Source organism: Plectropomus leopardus, chromosome 17 (genome assembly GCF_026936395.1).
Source record: "Plectropomus leopardus strain MGB_pleo_1.0 chromosome 17, ASM2693639v1, whole genome shotgun sequence".
Classification (NCBI taxonomy): domain Eukaryota; kingdom Metazoa; phylum Chordata; class Actinopteri; order Perciformes; family Serranidae; genus Plectropomus; species Plectropomus leopardus.
This window is the reverse complement of record NC_142192.1, coordinates 28,270,727-28,292,907: the sequence shown is the minus strand read 5'-3', so window position 1 is coordinate 28,292,907 and position 22,181 is coordinate 28,270,727. Positions and strand designations below refer to the sequence as shown.

General features: G+C 39.4%; 1 protein-coding gene and 1 long non-coding RNA gene across 2 annotated transcripts in view; one reads left to right on the top strand and one right to left on the bottom strand.

Annotated features, from left to right (window-relative positions):
* erf (Ets2 repressor factor) overlaps positions 1 to 3,690 on the bottom strand; it is a 50,314-nt gene extending 46,624 nt beyond the window's left edge. The window contains exon 1 of the mRNA XM_088090244.1: positions 3,000 to 3,690. Within this exon, the coding sequence (XP_087946370.1) occupies positions 3,000 to 3,021 (22 nt within the window). The 5' untranslated portion in view covers positions 3,022 to 3,690. The remainder of the gene's footprint in view (positions 1 to 2,999) is intronic.
* A 1,411-nt stretch (positions 3,691 to 5,101) lies between these two features.
* Positions 5,102 to 9,527, top strand: LOC148186687 (uncharacterized). The gene is made up of 3 exons (XR_015779460.1): positions 5,102 to 5,574; positions 5,735 to 5,852; positions 8,046 to 9,527. It is a non-coding gene; the product is annotated as an uncharacterized LOC148186687 (long non-coding RNA).
* The last annotated feature ends 12,654 nt before the right edge of the window (positions 9,528 to 22,181 follow it).

Here is a 22,181-nt window from a genome sequence, read left to right as displayed (position 1 = left end):
GCAATCGTGGCTCAAACACGTGGCTAAAACAAAGCAGACTACAGCCCCTTTTAAACTGCCTGTTCCAGGTGGAAATATTGTGCCATTATGCTGCTTTGGTAAGGCATAAGGTATGACTGCAGAAAGGGGCAACAGAATTGTCTTGCCCTTACCCGCCATGAGAGGTGGTAACAGCACCCAAACCGTGTCTGTATAAACAGGACAGCCAGCAGGACGAGACCATGGGCAGGATGGTTGTGACTTTTTTTAAATGTGTAATGTGTGTGACCAACTACAACAGGTTAAAAAAAGTAAAGATTACGGTTTGATTTTATCAGAAGTTTAAAGAGGGTCATTATACCCACATCATGTAGGTGCAAGGCAATCAGTAAACAGCGTACACGAAGAAAAAAGTAATGCCTGCACACTTACTCTATGCCACACAAGTTTACTGAGGACAATGTTTCGGTCATACTTGGTTACTTTGCTCCTCATCAGACTGCATAAAAAAACTAAACCAACCGTTTCGAAAAAATTAAAACTTTAATGACAACCCAGTTCTGGTGTTAAGTGTTGGGTGCACACCAGGGGAGTATTTTCTACATGATGTGCTATGGTCAAGATCAAAATGGGTTGTTTCATGGGTCATAACAATCAGCTCAACACTGGAGCATTTGGGGCTTCGAGACCTTCAAGGTAAAATCAGAAGCATAATTTAGCAATTTAAGCTTGTTTCAGCACTTTATTCACCCCCTGTAGATATTTACACATCCATGTGGCCACAGAACCTCTGACAAAAGTTCCCCCCTTTGAAAAAAGCTGCTTGAGTTTTCTCACAATTGTTTTGTGATATAAAAAGTTATCTGAAGCAACGCAGAGATCTGAACGTTTCTAATTATAATGTTGTGGTGTGGCATTCCCCTCTTAAAACATCCATTATGGGTGTTGGATCTCCGCCTGCCCAAGATTACTGTACAAGACTCCTGACTAAACTGAGTTTAAGAGCACAATGGAGGAGAAATCATGAGCTATGGGTGGAAAATCATAATCATCTGAATGACAGCAAAAATGGTTCAAAAAATGCGCGGAATTTGAAATAGTAGCTCTGAGCTCAAAAGTGTTTCAATTTCAAGTAAAGCCGTTAACTACCAATCTACTTGGACTCAATTCTTGCATGTGTCAAGGGTCAAACAGGCTTAATTTGCAACTAAGTCCCTGAAAGGAAGAAAAGATTGCACTGAAATTTGTATACAAGGGGACAAACTAGGTTTACTGATTTAATTTTGGAAACTCACACTGATGATCCAGGCAGCAGATGATCCAGAATCTCAGATAACATCTGCTATAACCTCAGACTTATCAGCAGTTAAGTTCCCAATCACATCATGTGGTCACTTTCTACCTTTCATTGTAGGCTGGGATGTAGTGATAAGTGGAAGAGTGATCTCCAAGTTGTAATCATGAAAATGCAAAACAGAAATAAAGAAGAAGAAAAGAACAAGAAAGCCCTCCAATGTAAACAAAAAATAAAAAAAAAATCATTTAACAAACAGTTTTACATTTAACTGAAAATATGTCTCCTATCCAATCAACTATTAACTCTTTCAGGTGACCATTACTTTACCAACTTCCCTGTAATATTTTTTTTTTTAAATCCCTTATTACATTAGTTTCTTCTTTTTTAATCCCCTTTCTCTTGAGATTTAAGACAAAATATTGTGGGTGAAATACTGACTTGCACTCTGATGCCTGAAGTCTCTTACTAGTTGTCAGTGGTGGAATGTAACAAAGTACATTTACTCAACTACTGTACTTGAGTACAAATTCAAGGTACTTTGCTTGAGTATGTTAATCTCATGTGACGTTCAACTTATACTCCACTACAATTCAGGGGGAAGTATTGTACCTTTTACTCCAATACAATTAAGTTACCATACAAATGAATATTTAAGCATAGAAATTAAACAAAAATATACAAATGCAGCTGTAACATTAGCCAATAGACTAGAAAAATAACTGACAAATACTTTCTTTTGTCATTTTTCATGCAAAAACATTTTATACTTCCAGCTTTCCAAACATGAGGGTTTGCTCCTTTACAGATTTTGATTAGTTTTGATGTATCATACTGATTTAAATGTTTTTGCATTAAGTGCTTTTACTTTAAAATGTTTAATACATTTTCCCTATTCACCGTCCACACCTTGATCAAATCAAATAAAATTAAACAGTCAAGACCAAATAAGAAGATATTAATCTGAATAAACACACACACACAAACAGAGAAAACACATCAAAAGAAGAGCAAAGTAAAACTATCAAAAGCAATATACTTTTCTCGTACTCTAGAGTTTCTGAGTACTTTTCTGAGTATCCCTGGAGATTTATAGTATTATCTGATATGGTAAAGTTTGCATCGCTGTGCGTTAAGTAATAAAATGCCAATAATGTAATAAAATGTACAATAAAAATGTCAATATCAGTCGGAACCTTTTAACAAATTATTGGCCATATTATTCCATTATTTGTCATATTACAATCAAGTTAACTGCAAATATCTGGAAATTTTCAGAAGTTATTGCATTTTAAGAAAATTATTACATGATTAGGTGCTACAGTGCAGCTTGGCCCTGACCCCGACTCCTCACCGCTGATCCGGTGAAATTATGCTAACTTTGTTGCCCTCACTGTAAATCACTCAACGCAGCAGCTTCAAGTTAAACATCGTGGAAATAAAATAAAAACGTGTGTGGCTGCATCGATTCACTGTGTCTGAAACACAACGTGGTCTTGACGAGGGGGGGCTCACTTTTTTTTGGCTGAAACAATAACAAGAGGCTCGGATGGATCCACCCCAGCGCCATAATTTTGTCACACTTTCCCCTGGAGCGGAGAGTTTGTTAGCGTGCTAACCAGCAGCTAGCCGCCGAAGCTAATGTTGTTTTCATTTGAAGAACAACAGCAGCGCGTGGACACAAAACAAAAGTTTTACTGTTTAAAAAATGTGGTTGTGAACTTACCCGTGTCTGCCGGGGTTTTCATCTTTGCTGCCGTCTTCGGTGCGCCGCTTCAGTCACTTTCCCCCGTCGACTCGTAACTTTAGACGTTAGTTAGCTTAGCCAAGTTAGCTAGCGAAGTTAGCAGTGACACCCCACTCCTTCCTCCGGTGTTGTTCTCACAAGTGGCTCGTTAGAAAACAGTCAAATATGTGATTTTTAAGTTGTAAAAAATAGTCCGATAACTTCACAAAAGCTTCTGCGTTTTATTTGGACACATCGGCGTGTGTGGAAAAAAAGTTTTCTCGCCGGGGTTATTTGTTTAAAAGTGAGCGGCGTCTGATGTGAAAAGTTGCCCCGAGCCTCCGGGGGGAAATCCAGTCGCCCGGGTCTGAATGGCGCAGGTCGAAGTTTGGAGGAGCCCTGCTGCCGTCGGTCGGTGCTGGAGGAGCAGCGGAATGCGACGAGACTAAAAATTCATCCCGTTTGTTGCAACGATGTCGCATGGTCGATTCCTCCTCCACATCATCATCATCATCCACACCGACAGTCAAAACAGCGGCGCTTCTGAAAGAGAACAAAAACTCTTCTTTCTTTCTTTTCTTTCTCTGCCCCTTTCTTTCTCCGGCACAGACTTTTTCTTTTTCCACTCACTCACTTCGTGCTCTCTCGGCCCCCCCTTCCTCCGGCGGGGTGTCGTGTTTCGCTCTCCTCCTGCCACACGGGGCCGCCCACGCTGACCCACGGAGGGAGGGAGGGGGTGAGGAATTGAACGCCCACTTGTTGCCAAAGATCGTCTATGTTTATGGAAGATTACTTTTACTTTCAGTCCAACAGCGAGTTGAAGGGAGAAAAACAAATCAGGCAGTGTGCAATTAACTCTTTGAAACCTGGATCAACGACAGGTTTCTTGTGCTGCATTCTGACGTCTTTCACAAGCATTTAAACCTCTGAAATGTGAGCATTGGTTTGATTTCTTTAAAAAACATGGGGAAAAAGGATATCAGTAGGCCTAATTAGGCAAGTAATGGCCCTCAAAATGCAAGAAATTTGTAAAAAATAAATAAATAAATAAATAAATAAATATTACAGAGGGAGAGAAATATCCATTTAAATATTTAATATTATATTAAAAAAATATATAATATATAAAATTATTATTATTACTATTATTTAGCTTTTCACGTTTTTTCCCACATCATTTAGGCTATTTATTTTATCTTTTCATTTCTTGTGCTGCATTCTAACACCTTTCACAAAAGCATTTAATTCTCTGAAATGTGAGCACAAAAATAAATTAATTAATAGCTAATTCCGTGTCAAACTGCTAATTCTGTAATTAACGAATCATTTAGGCTATTTATTTTTTCTGTGTGTTTTTATTTCTTTTCTATCTATTTTCATCAATTTTACGTTTTTTAATTTATGTTTTATCTCTTACTTCCTTTAATGTGTGATATTATTGTTTTTATTACTTTTGTTGTTTTTGATCTTGGTCTATTCTTTGTATTATTTTATTATTCTGTCCTACTTCTTGCATCATTTGTCCTCTGCTTTTAATTTTTATTTCAACTCTATCCTAGTTTCTTCTCACTTCTGTTCATTAGGACTGTTTGACTTTCCGTCATTGTATCGCTGTCTATGTATCGCTGTCTATGTATCCCATCTCTGCTTTGCTTTGTTTGTCAAAACACTTTGTCAACTGTTTTTAAAGGTGCTATATAAATATTATTATTATCTAAACATTTGTGAATACAAACATTGGAGCTGGCAATAACAATTCAGTAAGTTCAATTACTATTAATTTAATGAATAAGTAACAAATAGGTCTACAACAGACTGTATATTAAAAAGTAGAAAATTTACAAGTGCAGCTGAAACGATAAGTCAATATACTAGAAAAATAATTGAAAACTACTTGTATAATCTTTTGTCATTTTTCATGCAAAAACATTTTATATTTTCAGCTTTCCCAACATGAATGTTTTCTTCCATTAATTATTTTTGATTAGTTTTGCTGTATCATATTATTTAAATGTTTTTGCATAATGTGCTTTTTAATAGAGATCTTAATTTTGAACATGCAAAATAAAATGGGGGGGAAAAATAAATAAATGAATAAAAATACAAGTAAGGAAACACACACAAAAAAAACATCATACGCAGTATTTCATGCACGAAAAGTAGTAGGAGGAAGTGAATACTTATCAAATCCTATCCCTGCTGCAGCTGGTTTATGGGTCAGTTTAAATTAAAATTTATTTAATAATATAATTTTAATTCAAAATAGATTTTATTTTATTTTTCGAGTGACTCATCACTTCAATAGACGATCTTCGCAGAGGACCAGTCGCTGGCTGCAGCCCGGAGCCGCCGCCGCCGCTGCCTCCAGTTTGTCGCCCCGCTCGTTCCCGTTTGGCGCGTCACGGCGTTGCTGTGGAGACCCGTCACTGCCGCGGGTGATGAGAGGCGCCCGTGTTTACCTGTAAACTGCGACAGCGAGGCAGCCAGGGAGCCGCCATCCCGTCATTCATACTCGGGGAAGGAAGGAAAGGCCAATCAACAGGTGTTTAGTCCCGCAGGAGCGGATGGTGAACGGGTGAGACTGAAATTTACATACACTGTAATTATAAGAGGACATCGCTTGTGGCCTATCAGGCGCTTATTAGCATCATGGGCTCACCATTCACACACACACACACACACACACACACACACACACATTTTCTCCCACACTCCTTTCTTCCTCTCTAATGAAGGGCCCTTCAGCACTTACATCAGCTCTGAGGAGGCAGCAGAGAGAGAGGGAGTTGAAAGAAAGTAGCAGTAATTACTCAAGTGCGTGAACTGGAGAGCGAAGAGGAAGAGGATGGAAAGGTAATGAAGTGGAGATGAATAAAAGAGTGTGGATTGTATTCTTTTTTCGTCTCCTTCTTTCTTCCTCAATCAGTCATCCCACTGTTTTCTCCCCTCCATCCATCCATCCATCCATCCATCCATCCTCTCTCCTCTCCTCATTTACTTTGAGTGGCAGTGTGTGGGAGGTGAAGGCCAGCCGGTGGGTGAAGTATTTTATGCGATTGTCAGATTGTCACAATCACACACACACACACACACACACACACACACACACACACACACACAGGAGAGAGGCACAATAACAATACAACAGAAAACAAATCTTCTTTCTGCTGTCACATCCTCCTCCTCTCTCCTCGTCCTCTCCTCCTTGCCCCCATACACTACACTCCCACTCCTCTCCTACTCCTCTGCGTGGATCCTCCATCCTCCTCAGTTTTGTAACTCCAACTCCTTTCTTTTTTTCGCCTACATCTCTCCTCCTCTCCTACAAGTGCTCTCTAACCTCCTCACGTTCTCGCCTACCTCGCTGCCTCCTCTCTTTACCTGCTCACCTCCATGTGACGCTTTAACACCTACACTCTCTACAAGCATGTTTTTATACTATATTTCATATTTTTATGTTTAATTGTTTATTTTTTTGCAGTTTTGTTCTCTCTGTCCACATGTAATAAAATACACCTGCAAGCACACTAATCACCTATTTTTTATGTACTGCTCGTATGTATATGTACAAAAGTACTGCGCCAGAATTTGAGTATTACTCATGTTATCGGGAAGGCTGCGATCTCGTGGGCAGTGTGTTAATGGTAGTAAAGAAGGAAGAAGTACAGAGTGAAAGTGTGCTTAAAGGAGGCACGTTAAGGTGGTGGATGGGTCAAACAAACAAAGGACTTTCCCCCAGGAGACCGCTGTGTGTGTCCCTCATGAAATCAAGGGAACTATTTTGAACTAATTATTTTAAGGTACATTTCACAATATTTCTTTTCCTAAACCTAACCACTTTACTTTTCTGAACTTAACCTGTGTAACTTTACGTTGAAAACATTACATTAAGTACGTAACTTTATGTTAAGTAGGCCGATGTAACCTTACTTTCCTAAATCTAACCTTTCTAACTTTACTTTGTTAAACCTAACCTATGAAACTTTGATTAAATAACTTTATTGTAAGTAAACGTACGGAGCGTGAAAACACCCAACCATTTAATTTATTCTTTACCTAACCTTCATGACTTTATGTTAAGTACAGTGCATTAAGTACTGATAACGTGACTACACCTGACACTGTCTTTTCCTAAACCTTATCTACATAACTTTACTTTCCTAAACCTAACCTAGATAACTTTACGTCAGGTATGTTATCTTAAATATCTAACCTTAATTTTGAATAGGCTGAGGTAATGTCATTAATTTAATTATTTTCATAAACCCAACCTACGAAACTTAACTTGCCTAAACCTAACATACATAAAATTACATTAAAACGTAACTTTACGATAAGTAGTCCTACATAACAATAACCAACCATGATTCTTTTCCAAAACCAAAACAGTGTAACTTTACTTTAAACCTATCCTACGTAACTTGATGTTAAGTACCTTAAATTAATTAACTTTAGGTGAATTAGCGAATGTAATTTTCGTGGATGTAACCAACAGAACTTTACGTAAGTTTCGTAACTTAATGTTAATTAGGCGTCTGTCAAAAGACAACATCTAACCATGTTTCTTTCCCCAAACCTAATGTAACTAACTAACAGCTGCTGGCTTCAGCTTCATACCACATGGACATATATGAGAGCGGTATCGATCTCCATGTCTAACTCTCGGCAAAAAAGTGAAGTACGTTTCCTAAAATGTAAAACTATTTTTTCAAATATCAAACTATAACTGACCAACAATTCAAAGCCCAAATATATTCAGTATATTATCTTATAATCAAGCAAATATTCAAATTTGAGAAGCTGAATTTTAGCTTTAAAAATTAAGCCTTTTTTCCCATGCAGAGGTAGGAAAGGTACATGTAAATTATGAATAAATTAATGGCTTGACTCCATTTATCTTTTAAAAAAAAGATTTTACCTTAGTTAATGTTAATTGTAACGTGTTTTTCCTACTATTACAACACTAAATGTCCTCTTTGAAAAAGTCCTCCTGACTTAATGTTTCAGCTCTGCATTTGTTGGGTTTTCACTTTTGTCCTCTTTCAGCTCGGCTGCTGACCTTTTGCTCCACCTGAGGACACGTCAGGACAAACACCTCGAGAGAGTGAAGCCTGAACGATCCTGTTTGCTCAGCGTGACGACATCAGAAAGGATATCGTGTTTGTTTCAAGTTTACTTTTAGAGTTTGGACCAAGAATCTTGAATCCACCAGGTTTTCTGAAACATACTCTGCTGAAAGATTTCTGGTGAATAACAACATAATGCAAATTTCTCATTTTGTTTTTGAGATGTTGGTCTCCAGTAACCGCAGATACATGTAGCTGTGTAGGTGGGGAGATGCCACAGAAAGGCAAGAATTATATAAAACAAAATGCATCTTCCCACCAAACTGCATTTAACAGATTTTTAAGCAAATTCATGTGTCAGTTCCAGTGCTGGTGATGACTGTTAATGTATCAGAATCAGCTACGTGTTAATTTATTTAAGGCTCATTTATGCTCCCTTTATGTACGAAAATATATGCATCTGTTTCAACCTGCCCTTATATTTTCATACTTTGTTGGCACAGATACAGCCAATGAATGGCACTAGAGCTCGGAGTCAAAATTTCACAAAACAACAAACAGGGTGGCGGTGGAAGACGTCGTAATAATGTACATTTCAACAGAGGCAGCATTGTAGACAGCAGTGATCTACATGGTCATTATATACAACCCGACGTGTGAACAGATAATTCTTTTGTCAGTTTTCGCTCTAATAATATATATTACAGATTTTTCAGCCATTATTTAAAGGTCTTTGTCGTGTCCTGTGGTGAATCTCTCTTGAACTACGTTACACTGCCTCTGCTGGTGGTCCTGCTCTGTTTTGTCCGTAAGCTTCCAGAAAACATGCACGAACACTGTCACAGAGTACAGACAGAGGGCTTTGTCTGTATCTAAAGTTGAGCATAAATAAGCCCTTTCACGCTCATCAAAAGTCTTAATCTGTCACAAAGTTTTGGGTCGATATGTTACAGAGAATTAGTGTTGTGACGTAACTTGTTTTTTTTTTTCATTAAACCTCATTCAAAACTTTGCATAATAGGATGTTAACCTGAGAAAATATGTAGAAATTGGCTCGCTGCAGGTTTTGTTGATGCGAAAATGTTGGTTTTCAGCATAAAATTCAAGACTAGTATAGAGGTGTTAAACTGGAAAAAGTCATTTGCATAAAAATATTCATTAATATATGCTTTTTGGATATAAATAATTCTATATGGCCATCCTTCTTTAAAAAGTCTCATGCAAATATTTCCTTTTTTTCTTATAGGTTGTCTGACTCAGACTAAAAAAAGCATTTTGATTGTATACGTTCTGACTCTATCTTAGATATGTAAATTTAAAAAGAGACAGTGAAAAGGTTGCAGAGAGTACTTCTGACAATTCATTTCCAAATTTCAACAATAAAAACACAGATTTGGGAAAAAATACAACCCTCAATACCCCCTGCCTTGTGTTTCACAGCGAGACTCCAAAGTGTGACGAGTGTGGGTGAAAACATTGTGCTAACTTCTATTTAATTCCTTATTTTTGAGCCGATTTCTTCACTCACAACTTTAACCCGAGCTTGAAGCTGGAAGTGATAGTGTGTTGAAGAAACAGGAGGGACGCAGAGCAGAGAGTCTGCAGGCTGGGGGGTGAAGACTCTCGGCCGCATGTGAAAGCAACTGCAACAAAAGCTCAGTGGGAGATCTGACGGCTACATACGTGTGAACTGGTGGGGTGATTGGGACTAATTGATCACCAGAGTCACCTTTAGTTCATTACAGAGGTGGTAATGACCCTCATCAGTAAACAGGAGCAATCAATCACTGCTGATTGGTAAATAATGAAGAAATGCAAGAAGTGCATTATTAATGAATGAGGATACTTTAAAATGTGTCTTCAGTGGGGATTTGGTGATAATGTTCTAATTTAGTTTCACTGCTGTTGCACATTAGACAGACAGAGATAATTTGGCACTGACACAAGTGCTCTGACCAAGTTTGAGTGTTGTTTTTTTCATCTCGCTGTTGGGTTATTTGCCCAAACCACAATTTTTAGATGCCATAGCTCAAGTTTTACCTCAAAAGTGTGAAAAGAAATCAATTTTGGTTACTCCTCTTTTCTTTTTTTTATTTCTAAAGGTTTAATATGAAGAATTTAGTGCAAATAGTGAGGTTGCAGGTTGCAACCATCTAAAATTTCTCCTGTGTGCTAACTGTGTCGAAGAGCTGTGGTAACAAAAACAAGATTCTTAGTTTCAGGTGATCACACACTAAAGGAAACTTACCTATGAATATTGTATACAATTTCTGATAAAAAAGATGCCCCTATCCTACACACTGGACCTTTAAGTGGACAAAGTGTATGAACTAAATGAACCACTGTGTAATGACATTTAAGCCAATACTCTAAATAAATACATATATAGATACAAATAAAAAGACTATAAAATAAATACATATGGCTATGAAAAGATTTCAGGTAAGGTACATATAAGGTATGTAATGTATTTCTTAAAAAATCACATTGGTCTAGCTGTTTTTTGATATTTCAATGTGGAAAATTTGCATATGTTATCTTAAAGTCTGATTGCGTTGGTGCTTAAGTGACACCAATTCTGGTAAATTGTGACCCACTGATTTTTTTAAATTTACCTTTATATCACGAATAGGGCATTTAATTCAAATCCTGCTGTATAATTTTAACCTAAATGCTTACAACGTAAAGTTAAGATGTTGTTTTAAGGTTCGGCCACATTAGCAAAGTGGCAAATAAAGGCATGCTCATGTCCTTGTTTTTTGTAAAGGTAAGAGTGTTTTTTATCTGAGGAAATCTGGCGTGTTTTTTAAAATGGAAAATAGGCCTGAGGGGGCAAATGGTAACTGAGCCACACCCAGAGCACTGAGCACGGCACTCAGCCTCGACAACAAAACTGTAATGGGAGAGGCCTTTTCACACCAGCCCATCTGCATGCATAAGAAAACACACGCGCACACACACACACACACACACACTGGTGGCAGCTCGAGTGTTCGTGACAGCAGAAAACGCTGGAGTGGCCGGAGGGGAAAGTTTCTGCCTGTTGGTGTTTTGTGCTAAAGATGGAGTGATGAAGACATTTTCCATGTTGTGTTCCTCTGCTCGGCACCATGACCGTATGTTAGTGGAATAAGGAGGCCCTTGTCTGTGTTTCTGTCTGTCTGTCTGTGTGTGTGTCTGTGTGTCTGCCCGCTGGCTGGTCAGATGATGTCTGTCTGTCTCTCTCTTGTCTTTCAGTCAGAGCAGACAGACAGTTCTTGGATGTGAAGATAAGATGGAAAAATGGAGGGAAGAGACACGTGGAGAGCTTTTAAAAAGAGGAAAAATAGAGGTCAGGAGAGGAGAGCTGAGGAGAAACCAGCGAGGATCGTTGGAGGGGGGAGGGGGAGAGAGGGGGAGAAAGAAAGAAAGAGTGAGGCAGAGAGTGAATGGGCCCTTTGTGATCAAAAGACTTGTTTATTTTCTTGGCGCTTGAACTCTTCAGGAGCCACATTGGGCCTGTCTGCACTGTCTAGCTAGAGTCCTCATCTCCTCCCCGGCATCCCAGCGACCGGGTCTGACTCACAAAGAGGAGTGGAGTCGTGTCAGAACCAAAAAAGGCACCAATACCGGAGATTTACATTTTAAACCGTTTGAAAAATGACATCCCAGGCATCAGAACAGTGTCAGAGAAACAGAAAACTCAGTCCAAAAATTTGATCAAGTGTATTTTATCTCATTAAATTCTGGTGGAGAAAACTATGACTCAAGTATTGTACTACATCTTTAAGATACTTTACTTGAGTATTTAAATTTTATATCAGTTTACACTCCACTAGATTTCAAAGGAATCTGAGATCTATTGATCTTACAACTATAACTATTTTTCACAGTAAACATATGATGGGCAGAAGCACTCATTGTCAAGTTTCCAGACCTCTGTCCCAACTGCTCTCTACTGTTTACCAGTTCTCTGACCTGTCCATGATGCTGGTCACACCAACAGAACAACACACACACACAAGCTGACAGAGAGGCAGATTCGTCTGCTGCGGCGCCGTGTTCACAGGTCTGCTACTGGCAGTGGGAATGCAGTCTATCGCCTATATTTAGCGGGTTAACCTTGTTTGTAAAACCCACGTGCTAATGTTAGTGGGAAAGAAGTTTTACCCACCGCTCCTTTAAAAGATAAACTTCAAAAACAAGCTACATGCACAGAGCCCTCACTCTGTGCTAAACAGCCTCGTCCTGCATCAGAAATGTACGACTTTAAAACAACCAAAGAGCCTACAGATTAAGTGCCAAGCATCAGGGAGAAAAAAACAGGATATAGGTTAAAAAAAAAATTTTTAAAAAAAGAAGCCTTTATTATGGACAAATAGAGAATTGTATTAACAAATCCTAAAAATTATCAGTATAAATAATCTCTGATTTAATATTAACAGGAAATTATTTGCTCGAAATTCATCCAAATCCATCGTTTTACACAAACTTTCTGCATTTACTACGTTCACTATTTGGGTTAATTGTTCATTTTATCAGATGGTCTGCGCTGTTGCTGTTATGCATTGGATATAATAGGAAATATACAGAAATTATGTCACTTTGTCAACAGTCATCAGTTTACTCTGTGATTGAAAAGAGATTCCCTTAAGGAGAAAGTTTGGTAATCACTGCTTTACAAAACAACATTTCAGGAACTCATTATATGTTTTCTGTTAAAAAATGCAACGTTATTAGAAAATAAAGCTGTCAAATAAATGTAGTGGAGTAAAAAGAACAATATTTCTCTGTGAAATGCAGCTGTAATGCTCAAGTAAAGTACATCAAAATTGGACTTAAGTGCAGTACTTGTAAAAATATGTATTACTTTTTGGCACTGCAGATATTTTACACCAAAAATGTACTATCTGTGAGTAAATGACACCTACTGAAATAAAGGGAAACAAGTTTTTAATAGGATTTATGTGTTGAAGTTCCTCCTCTGCATTACTAGAGCTTGAAACAGAAAAACTCCCACATAACACTTCATTATAATGCATTACATTATATTACCGTCACAACATGGCATTAGGGGATTTTGCTTCGAGCAGACACAGTGGTAGAGTATGCAGTCAGTCCCACTCGGACACAAACACTCTCTGTTCCCTTCTCACCCTCTGCCTCCCCCTCTCCTCTCCTCTCCTCTCCTCTCCTCTCCTCTCCTCTCTCTCCGTCTCTCTGTTTTCTGTCCGTCTCTCTCCCGCTCTCCTCCAGCTGGTATTCACACATGTGTAATGGGATTAACACGCTCCTGCACCAGCCAGGAGAGAGAGAGAGAGACAGAAATGAGAGGAAAGAGGGGAGGATGAGGACATGGAAGAAATGGGGGAGGAGGAGAGAAGTGAGAGAGAGGGGGCTGCAGAGGGGAAGGTTTAGGGGGAGGAGAGAGCGGGGTTTCTGAAAAGGAAAACAAATGTATAGAGGAAAGAAAGAGGGGTGGCACAGCTCTTTCCACCAGCTTGTTATTAGGCTACAGGAGGTCATGGGGGACATCTCAGGCTCATTTGAATTTCGGGGAGGACGGACAGCCCCTGAGAAGCGCTATCTGCATACAGTCAGAGAAAGAAGTGCCTGAATACTGAGCTGCAGTCATCAATAAATAACCACCTCAATGCTGAACTCAGCAGTCTGCCTGAGTTGTTACTTTCTGGCAGTTTAATAAAGTCGCAACTGAGCAAACAAAAGCTAAATTAGAGCTAGAATCAATCTTTTAATTAAATTTTAAAGCAGTTTTAAGTGCAGAGGGAAGATTTGCAAGTAGAAAACAAATTTTAAGAATATGCAAGAGTGTTAGGAATGATTTGAGTTCACAAAAAATGTTAAGTCACAATATTTGACCTAAGGACAGAGCTGATACAACTCGTTAACTTGACCACAGTGCAATTTTTGCGGTGTTGTCTTTGCCAGGTTTTAAGGGCAAGTCAAAATAATTTTCACCTCTAATGGTGTCTATCAATGCAGATAGTGACATATGTCAAGGTTTTGAAATATCGATCTTAAGATTTAAGTTGTCACCTCGATATAATGGAGGTGATGACTATCTCAAAACCCCGGCAAATAAACCAAAACTATCTGCAAACTGATTTGTTTGTGATTTGGGTAATTTAATACATATCTTATGATCTTTAATGCACAGTGGTCATGCACTCAACAATGTAAAAACAGGTTTCCTACAACTTAAGGAAAGTCAAATTTAAGACTATATATACCCCTTTCCCACTTAAATTAGCATGTGCAAATGGTTTTTTCAAACATGGGTAAACCTGCTCAATATAGGCGATAAACCGCATTCCCACTGCCAGCAGCAGACCTGCGAGCACACCGCTGCAGCAGCCGAGTCTGCCTTCCTGTCAGTGTGTGTGTGTGTTGTTTTGTTGGCATGTCTGCTCAAAGTCACAGACAGGTTAACAGTAGACAGCAGGAGGAACAGAGGTCTGTGGAAACTTTGCAGTGGTTACTTCTCTTTATATTTCTCTTACTTATTCAGTCTCTCTGTTAAACTCGCTGCAGACTAATTTAAAATGATGTTTGAGTGGTGCCTGGGTGAAGACGGATGATATTTTTTTGTGGCAATTGGGAAATGAATGTGGGTGTGTACATCATTGTTCCAGAAGTTTCTGTTTCTCCCAATCCAGACAAAAGGCAACCCCAAAGTTTTCAAACTAAAATAGCTTCAGCAGCATTTTCAAAGGTCTCTGGTTGGAGGATCCAAAACACCAGAGTAGTGTGAATATTAGACACAGTAATGGTTAATTGTAATGGTAATGGTTCAATTAAAAAAACGTATTACTGAAGATGCGGCTGTGAGGTGGACGAGGAAAACAGAGCATATGGAAAAGGATGATGTAAACCTGGTCAGGGACTGTGTGCCAGCTTTCTGTCTAACCCTGTCTGTGATCACTCACTATAGCCAATAACACTGTCAGGTGTTTTCATTAAACTATATTTATCAGATTAGTCTGTCCCAATCCTGATCAGGTATTGGCTGTACTACACAATGTTTTTACTGACAGAAAAATGCCATTTTTCTGTTTTGTTTCAGAGTTTCAGAAGTCAAAGATTTTTTACCAAAACAGCCCCAAAATGTTGTCACGTGTAACTGCTGTTTCAAAATCACCCGATTAAATACGGACAAAGACGAAGATTCAAAATCAAGAATTAATGCTTAAAACTTTGTGCTTGTGAATCTGTCTAACACACTCAGAGCGATTACCACTTGAATATGTTTTGTGTCTCACTCACACAATAGTTCTGCTGCTAATGAACCACCGCAGATTATTGCTCTGCATAATGAATCGCTCAAAAACACTCACCATGTGGCCGAGTGGTGGGAACGTGAAAAAAGTGAGCATTTAATGAGGTGCAAGTCAACTCTTCTGCAGAGAGACGATGGAGTCACATCCAATAAAGCTTTAATGGGGAGACAGACAGAAAGAAACAGAGGCCACAGTCAGTCCTCAGAGAGGACGAGGGACAGCAGAGAGGAATGCGAGAGTTATATTTGACCTATCTGCGGCCCCGTGCCAACTCTGTAATGGAGAGAGAAGAAGAACATGAGTAAGGGAAACTCGAGAGGCCGAGTACAGACGAGAGGAATCATGAGTGAAGGAGAGAAGTGTGAGTTGGCAAGACGGAGGGAGAGGGGGGAGAAGGGGACGGGTGAGGGGGGATTATAGAGAGCGGAGCAGCCAGCGGTCGGTCAGTCAGAGCGAGGTATGTGTGGAACGGTGTCAGTCTATATAGAGCTCAGTGTGTATGTGTTAACAGCCTCCTCTGTCTATCTCTGGAGGAACTCCCTCTTCCTATTCCTATTGGCACCGTGCACCGCTTCCTCCCATAATACACTCCCCAAATACCCAGACTGCTCCGTCAACTGTCAGTATAGAAACACACCGGCTGAATGTCAAAGCAAAGCTGCAACCTCGTGTGTTAAGACTTCATATCATCAGCTCCTTCAGCTTAATAAGTGATCTCCTACATTTCCCAGAATGATTTTCATGTCCCCGGGGGACATGCTTGAACTTGTTGAGTTTCCCAACTCCTCAAATATCACTGCTTGGTCAGTGGCCTGTGGGTGTTAGACACCAGCACAGAAAAGCGATTGCTTACACTCCAGGCAAATACTGTACCATAAATAGCACGAAAATCTCCATTTAGGGTGAATGGGCCAAACAAACTCCAGACTTTAACCCAGGAGTCTGCTGTTTGTGGCCTAAGAAAAACCCCCAGAAATCAACCAGCTGTTTTATTAAGTTAATGGTGTGCTAGAAGGTACAGCATACCCCCTTTAATGTCCTGTGTGACCCGTAGAGCAAATTGTGATGCATTATGGCTTATGAAAAAAATATGTTGAGCTTAAAGGGATAGTTCACCCAAAAATGAAAATTCAGTCATTATCCACTCTCATGCTGCTGGAAAGTCGGATGGAGTTTTATAGTCCACAAAACACTGTCAGAAAAGTGTTGCACTTATCTCCTAAAGAATTGAAGCAAATGGTGAACAGGACTCAAACGTTGGAAAAAAAATATATAATTTAACCACCAAATGTCCCAAAACTGCTAAAAAAATTCTACATTTTTTTTAAAAAAAAATCACTAAACATGGCAGTGTCTTTAAATCATCTGCCTTTTCAGTTCACCTCCTACAGGAAGTTAATAACATACAAAAAAAAAAATCACTCCACACATGATGGCTCTGTTTGGTAAGGATTTTCAAAGCTAGTCATATGATTTAGACACATTATATTTTCAGAGGTCTTTCTGAACTGATTAATGCATTTCATATGAAAAATAAATATCTAATAAGTAAAACAATTTTTAAAAAATGTGCTATACCAAATGATTGATTTGACTGTATGCACTTAATGAGCAGAAAGGGTACATTTCCTATTTAAATTGAATCTTATTATGAAAAGAGACAATGCATGTAATGAGAGTACATTGACACACCTTCCACAAACGTCCAAAACTGATGCAGGGGTTTTACCTAAAGTGTCAGATTTTGACGTGACGGGCCACTTACCAAGCGTCAGTATTTGAGGTGTTGGGAATAAAGAAAGTACTGAATATGCAGTGGTAAAGGAAATATTGACATCTTCTACTCAAGTAAAATGAGTAAAGCCACAGTATAAAAATACTTAATTGCAAGTAAAAGTTTTAAAAGTAAGAGTTTTCAAGTATATCAAGGCTAAAGACCGGATGTGCCCTGCCAAAGCTGAATTCACTGCCAAAATTAAAATAATTATTTGTTTCAACATTGAAGTTAGTTTTATGCATCCTAAGGTCCTCAAACATGTGCAATGCTGCACACAATCCAGGAAGGCTGACTTCTGGTTGGGTGAAAATATTTTTAAAAAAGATATAACAGACTCTTGAAGATGAGAGCAATGATCCCTTCAAATTTCATGAACATTAAAGGAACCCAACTGTGGTGTGCATTTGGGGGTCGTTTTTGACATGCCTGAACCCAATCACTGCAGAACTGTGTAATTTTGATCTGTTCAATAGTTTGCCAATTTTTTGAGAGTTTTCGAGAAACCTACGTCCCTTAAAAAATGTGTTTGTGCACATGGAAAACAAGCAGTCTAAAAAAAAAGGCTCTTAACACATCTCATGCTTGGGCGATGAACTAAGTCCCAAAAACTATGCGGCTGTGCAACACATAAAGTATTAGAAAACTGTTCCATCACGTCAAAAAAAATTATTCCTAAAACTCACCAGTAAGTTACATCCTCTGCAGACTGTTCACTTATTTATAGTCTTTATGCTTCCTTAAATGTTCCTATTCAGGATGCTTCGTCTCCATCAAAACTGACTGTAAATCACTCGCAGCGAACTGAATTAGGAGTCAGATTTAATTCAGAAGTGATAGTGATGCTAACAGGCTCGTTGCCCTGCAGAATCTCACAGTGCTTCATTCATACGTTGAACTGTCTGTTGACAGCGGAGACAGAAAAGTATGTCAAAGCCGACAGCACTAACACAGCGACAGGCCAACGAAAATACTAACAAGGTGCTTAGATTTGGTTCAGTGCAGACGTCTGTGGCCTGGATGCAAAGCTGCATGAGTATCTCCTACATTTATCCCCTATGTCACTGCCTTACTGTCTTTTCTTCACTTCCTTTTCTACATCACGCTCTCCTTTGTCTTTATGATCCTGCTCTTTGTCACTCTGTCCTTTTTTCTCTGCTCTGTTTCCTTTTCTACACGTTCTGCTGACAAGAAAACAGAAATTCAGCAGCCGTCTTTCCCCTCATCTTCCCTGTTTTTACTGTTTGAATTTAAAGTATACATTCAGACTGACATGTATAGTCTACTGTCTTCTACTGTACAGACATGTGAGGCCCTGCTGTATGTCGACACTTGTCCGTACCTGCACGTCTCTCAGACAAATTATAGTTACTGTACTGAGAGATTAAGGTGACTCTGTCTTAGATTGTAAGTGCTTTGTTGGCCAGTTCCACATTCAAGACTCCACTGTTTTCTGTCCCAGAAAACCTGAAATAAAAACCGAAACGTTGCATCACATAAAAGGTTTGGCTGCTTAATTTTCCCCTCTACTCAAAGGCATCATTTTCTAGTTATTTGCATTTGAATTATTGTCTTTTTCACGTTGATATTTTTTGGTTTTGGCCCTCAGCTGCCGCTCTGAACTAACACTGAGCGGTTTGTGGGTAAAGTTCTTGCTTAAACACTTTGACAGCAGACTGACAGACGAATCAGTTGTCAATACGATCAAGTGTTTGACCTTTCAGATACGAGACACCTCCTCTACCCACAGGGTGATCCTGCCACCTACAATTATGCTGATTTCTTCCACTGTTTGCAGTTCTAAGTCGCTCTGGGGGAGAGCGTTGGCTAAACGATGTCTCGAGTATTAAATATCAAATGTTGGGTTAGGGCAGGGTGGAGTGTGGTGGGCTTGGCTGCACACAGTTACGCTTGGACGGCTTTGGATTGAGACTGAGTTTGTCTGCGTTGGGTTGAGATTGGCTGGCACTGTGTTTGTGTAGGTTTGGCAGGGTTGGCGGGGGTTGGCCCGGGCGGGAAACAGCCTATATGCCCCGAAATATGCAAGAGTCCTGCTCCTTTTTCTGGCTGGAGTCAAGAGCGTGATGGCAACAGACATCACACACAGGGCTTGTGGTGATTAGCCAGCAAGACAACGCGCCAACCAACCAGCCATCCAGCCCGCCGCAAGCAGCCGGCCACCTACCACACACCCCGAGCGCACAGTTTTGTTTCTATAGCTACGGAGTGACTGTCTGCATCACCGCGGTTACCGGGGGACGTTGTGTCTGGAAGTGTCTGGATTGTGGGAGACAGTCAAACGTCAGAAAGCAGATGTGGTGTCGCTTCAGCTCGTGTATTTACATTTTAGGCGTGTAGCCATGTGTCTCTCATGCAGGGACTCGGAGGCTGAGGGGCGAATCAGGAGGTTCACACCAAATCCATCCATCCTGAAAGTCAGGAGGGGAAACCCCCATCTGACGGTGCAGAGACACACAGAGAGTTTACAGGATTTTTACTTAATCCTGTAACTCAATGATACTTAGTTTACGGCCCGTGGGCCAAAACTGGCCCATTTCAGAGGGAATGATTCACACTGGGAAATGTTTTTGTACTTTTGGTAGACATATGGTACCAGAGCGCATAACACGGCATCAGGCACCTCTCAGCAGAGCTCCTAGCTAAGCCCTCAGTGTCCTAAAATCCTAGAAACGTCCTAAAATCTTAGAAATGTCCAAAAATCCTGAAAATGTCCAAAAATCCGTGAAATGTATTAAAATCCCAGAAATGTATTAAAATCCCAGGAACATCTGAAAGCCCCAGAAAAATCCAAAAATCCTAGAAATGTCCTAAAATCCAAGAAATGTCCTGAACTCCTAGAACCGTTGGAAAATCCTGGAAACATCAGAAAATCCTAGAAATGTTGGAAAATGCTGAAAATGTCCTAAAATCCTAGAGTCATGTATCTTTGGTGAATTTGCTGATAATAATTATTACACAAGATTTTGATTCCAGGACCTTTACTTGAAATTGAATATTTTTAACATCATGTATTGGTAGAGGTCCTGAAGAGTCAACAATTGTCTGAATGCTATCAAATTTAGCACAAATAATCGGAAGGATAGCTTAAATAAACATTATTAACTACGCAAATACACACTCAACAGTCCAGGCTCATGAAAGCATTTAGTGTTAAGCTATTTGCCCACTAATTTTAATAGTTATTCAAAATATCTCAAACCAGTGTGACATGTTTGTACCGGTCTGACAACACAGACAGTTAAACTGTTGAGACAGGATTTACATGTGAAATTTGGCAAAACACGCAAACTGATACAATGTGAGTCTCCAATACAAAACCAGCTCATTTGCATTCATTATAACAGAGACGCAGAGCAGAGAGAAAAGATGGTTTACAGAAGCACGTGTGCAGATGACAGCTTCAACAAGTATGTGTCTTTATCCCTCCGTGCATGATTGCTGAGGCGTCACGTTTTTGGGTTGCCGGCTCGTCCACCCATCCGATTTTTGTGAACACAGTATCAGACATTCATGTGTGATAACTTCAAGTTTTGGCACAAACTTGGACTCAGGAATGAACTGATTAGATTTTGGCGGTCAAAGGTCACTGTGACTTCGTCTGTTACGAGAAAACTTTGAGGGAATGTCTTCAAATTTGGCATAAATGTCCATTGAGGCGATGAATTGATATATGTAAAGGTCACTGTGACCATGCGTCCATCTTATCCTCGTGGATAAGATATTACTCGAATGCCTTGAGGAAATTTTCTTTTAATTTCGGCACAAACGTTCACATGTACTCAAGAATGAACTAATTAGAATTTGGTGCTCAAACGTCAAAGGCCAAGGTCACTGGTCTTGTGTTTGTCTCAGACTCATGAAAATGATATCTCAATAACTCCATGAGGTTATTTCTTAAAATCTGGCACAAACATCCATTTGGACTTAACAATGATCTGATTAGATTTTGGTGGTTAAAGGTCAAAGGTCAAGGTCAGCATGACTTTGTGTCTGTCTTATCCTTGTAACTACAACATCGCTAGGATGTCTTGGGGGGGGGTTTCATAAAAATTTAGTCACAAATGTCCACTTGGACTCAAGAATGAACTAATTGACCTTTAATGCTCAAACATTAAAGGTCAAAGTCCCTGTGATCTTGCGTTTGTCTTACCCTCGTGAACAGGACATATCTCGAAAGCCTTGGAGGAATTTCCTCACATTTTGCACAAACGTCCACTTGGACTCAGTGATTAACTGATTAAAATTTGGTGGCCAAAGGTCACTGTGACCTCACAGACCTGATATATGCTTTTGGCCATAATTCAAGGATCCATACACTAATTATGATGAAATTTTACACAAATGTCTAATGGGATAAAAAGATGAAGTGCTGGCATTTTATATTCAAACGGTCAAAGGTCAACTACACTGTGACATAATATTCTGCAAAAAAAGACTTTTCTGACCATTACTCAACATCATATCTCAGAAACAGAAGGAGAGACATTTGGTCAGATACTAAACTGGTGACACTAACCTTGAAACTGTCCTTGAACCTCTGTGCTGAAGGGAAGATGTGTGTGACGCATCCATGTCTTCACAGGCATGCAGGAAAACAACCACAAAGCACTGAGTCTACTGTCTGATCCGAGTTAATGCGACTCATGAAATTATAAGGCCATCAGCTAAAGTGAAATACAAAACTCTACCAAACTGAAGGTTTTCACAGAAACAACAGTCAGTACTCTGCAGAGATGTTACCTAACGTTTTTAAACAAAGACCAGCCAACGAGTGAGGCAGCTAATTAACAACACTTCCTCAAAAATTACAGCAGTTCTAAGAAAGTCTAGAGTTGGATTTGAAGAATTCTTGTAATTGATTTCTAATAGTTTCATAACTGTGACAAGAGCTGAGGATGAAGTTTAAAAGGCTGCTTTTATCTGTCCAAGTGTTTTTTGAAGGGGGGAGTATTTCCTGAGAGCAGAGGGTGTCTGTTGTAAAGCTCTCTGAGGCAATTTGTGATTTGTGATATTACAACATTTAATTGAGTCTACTAGAGGAGAG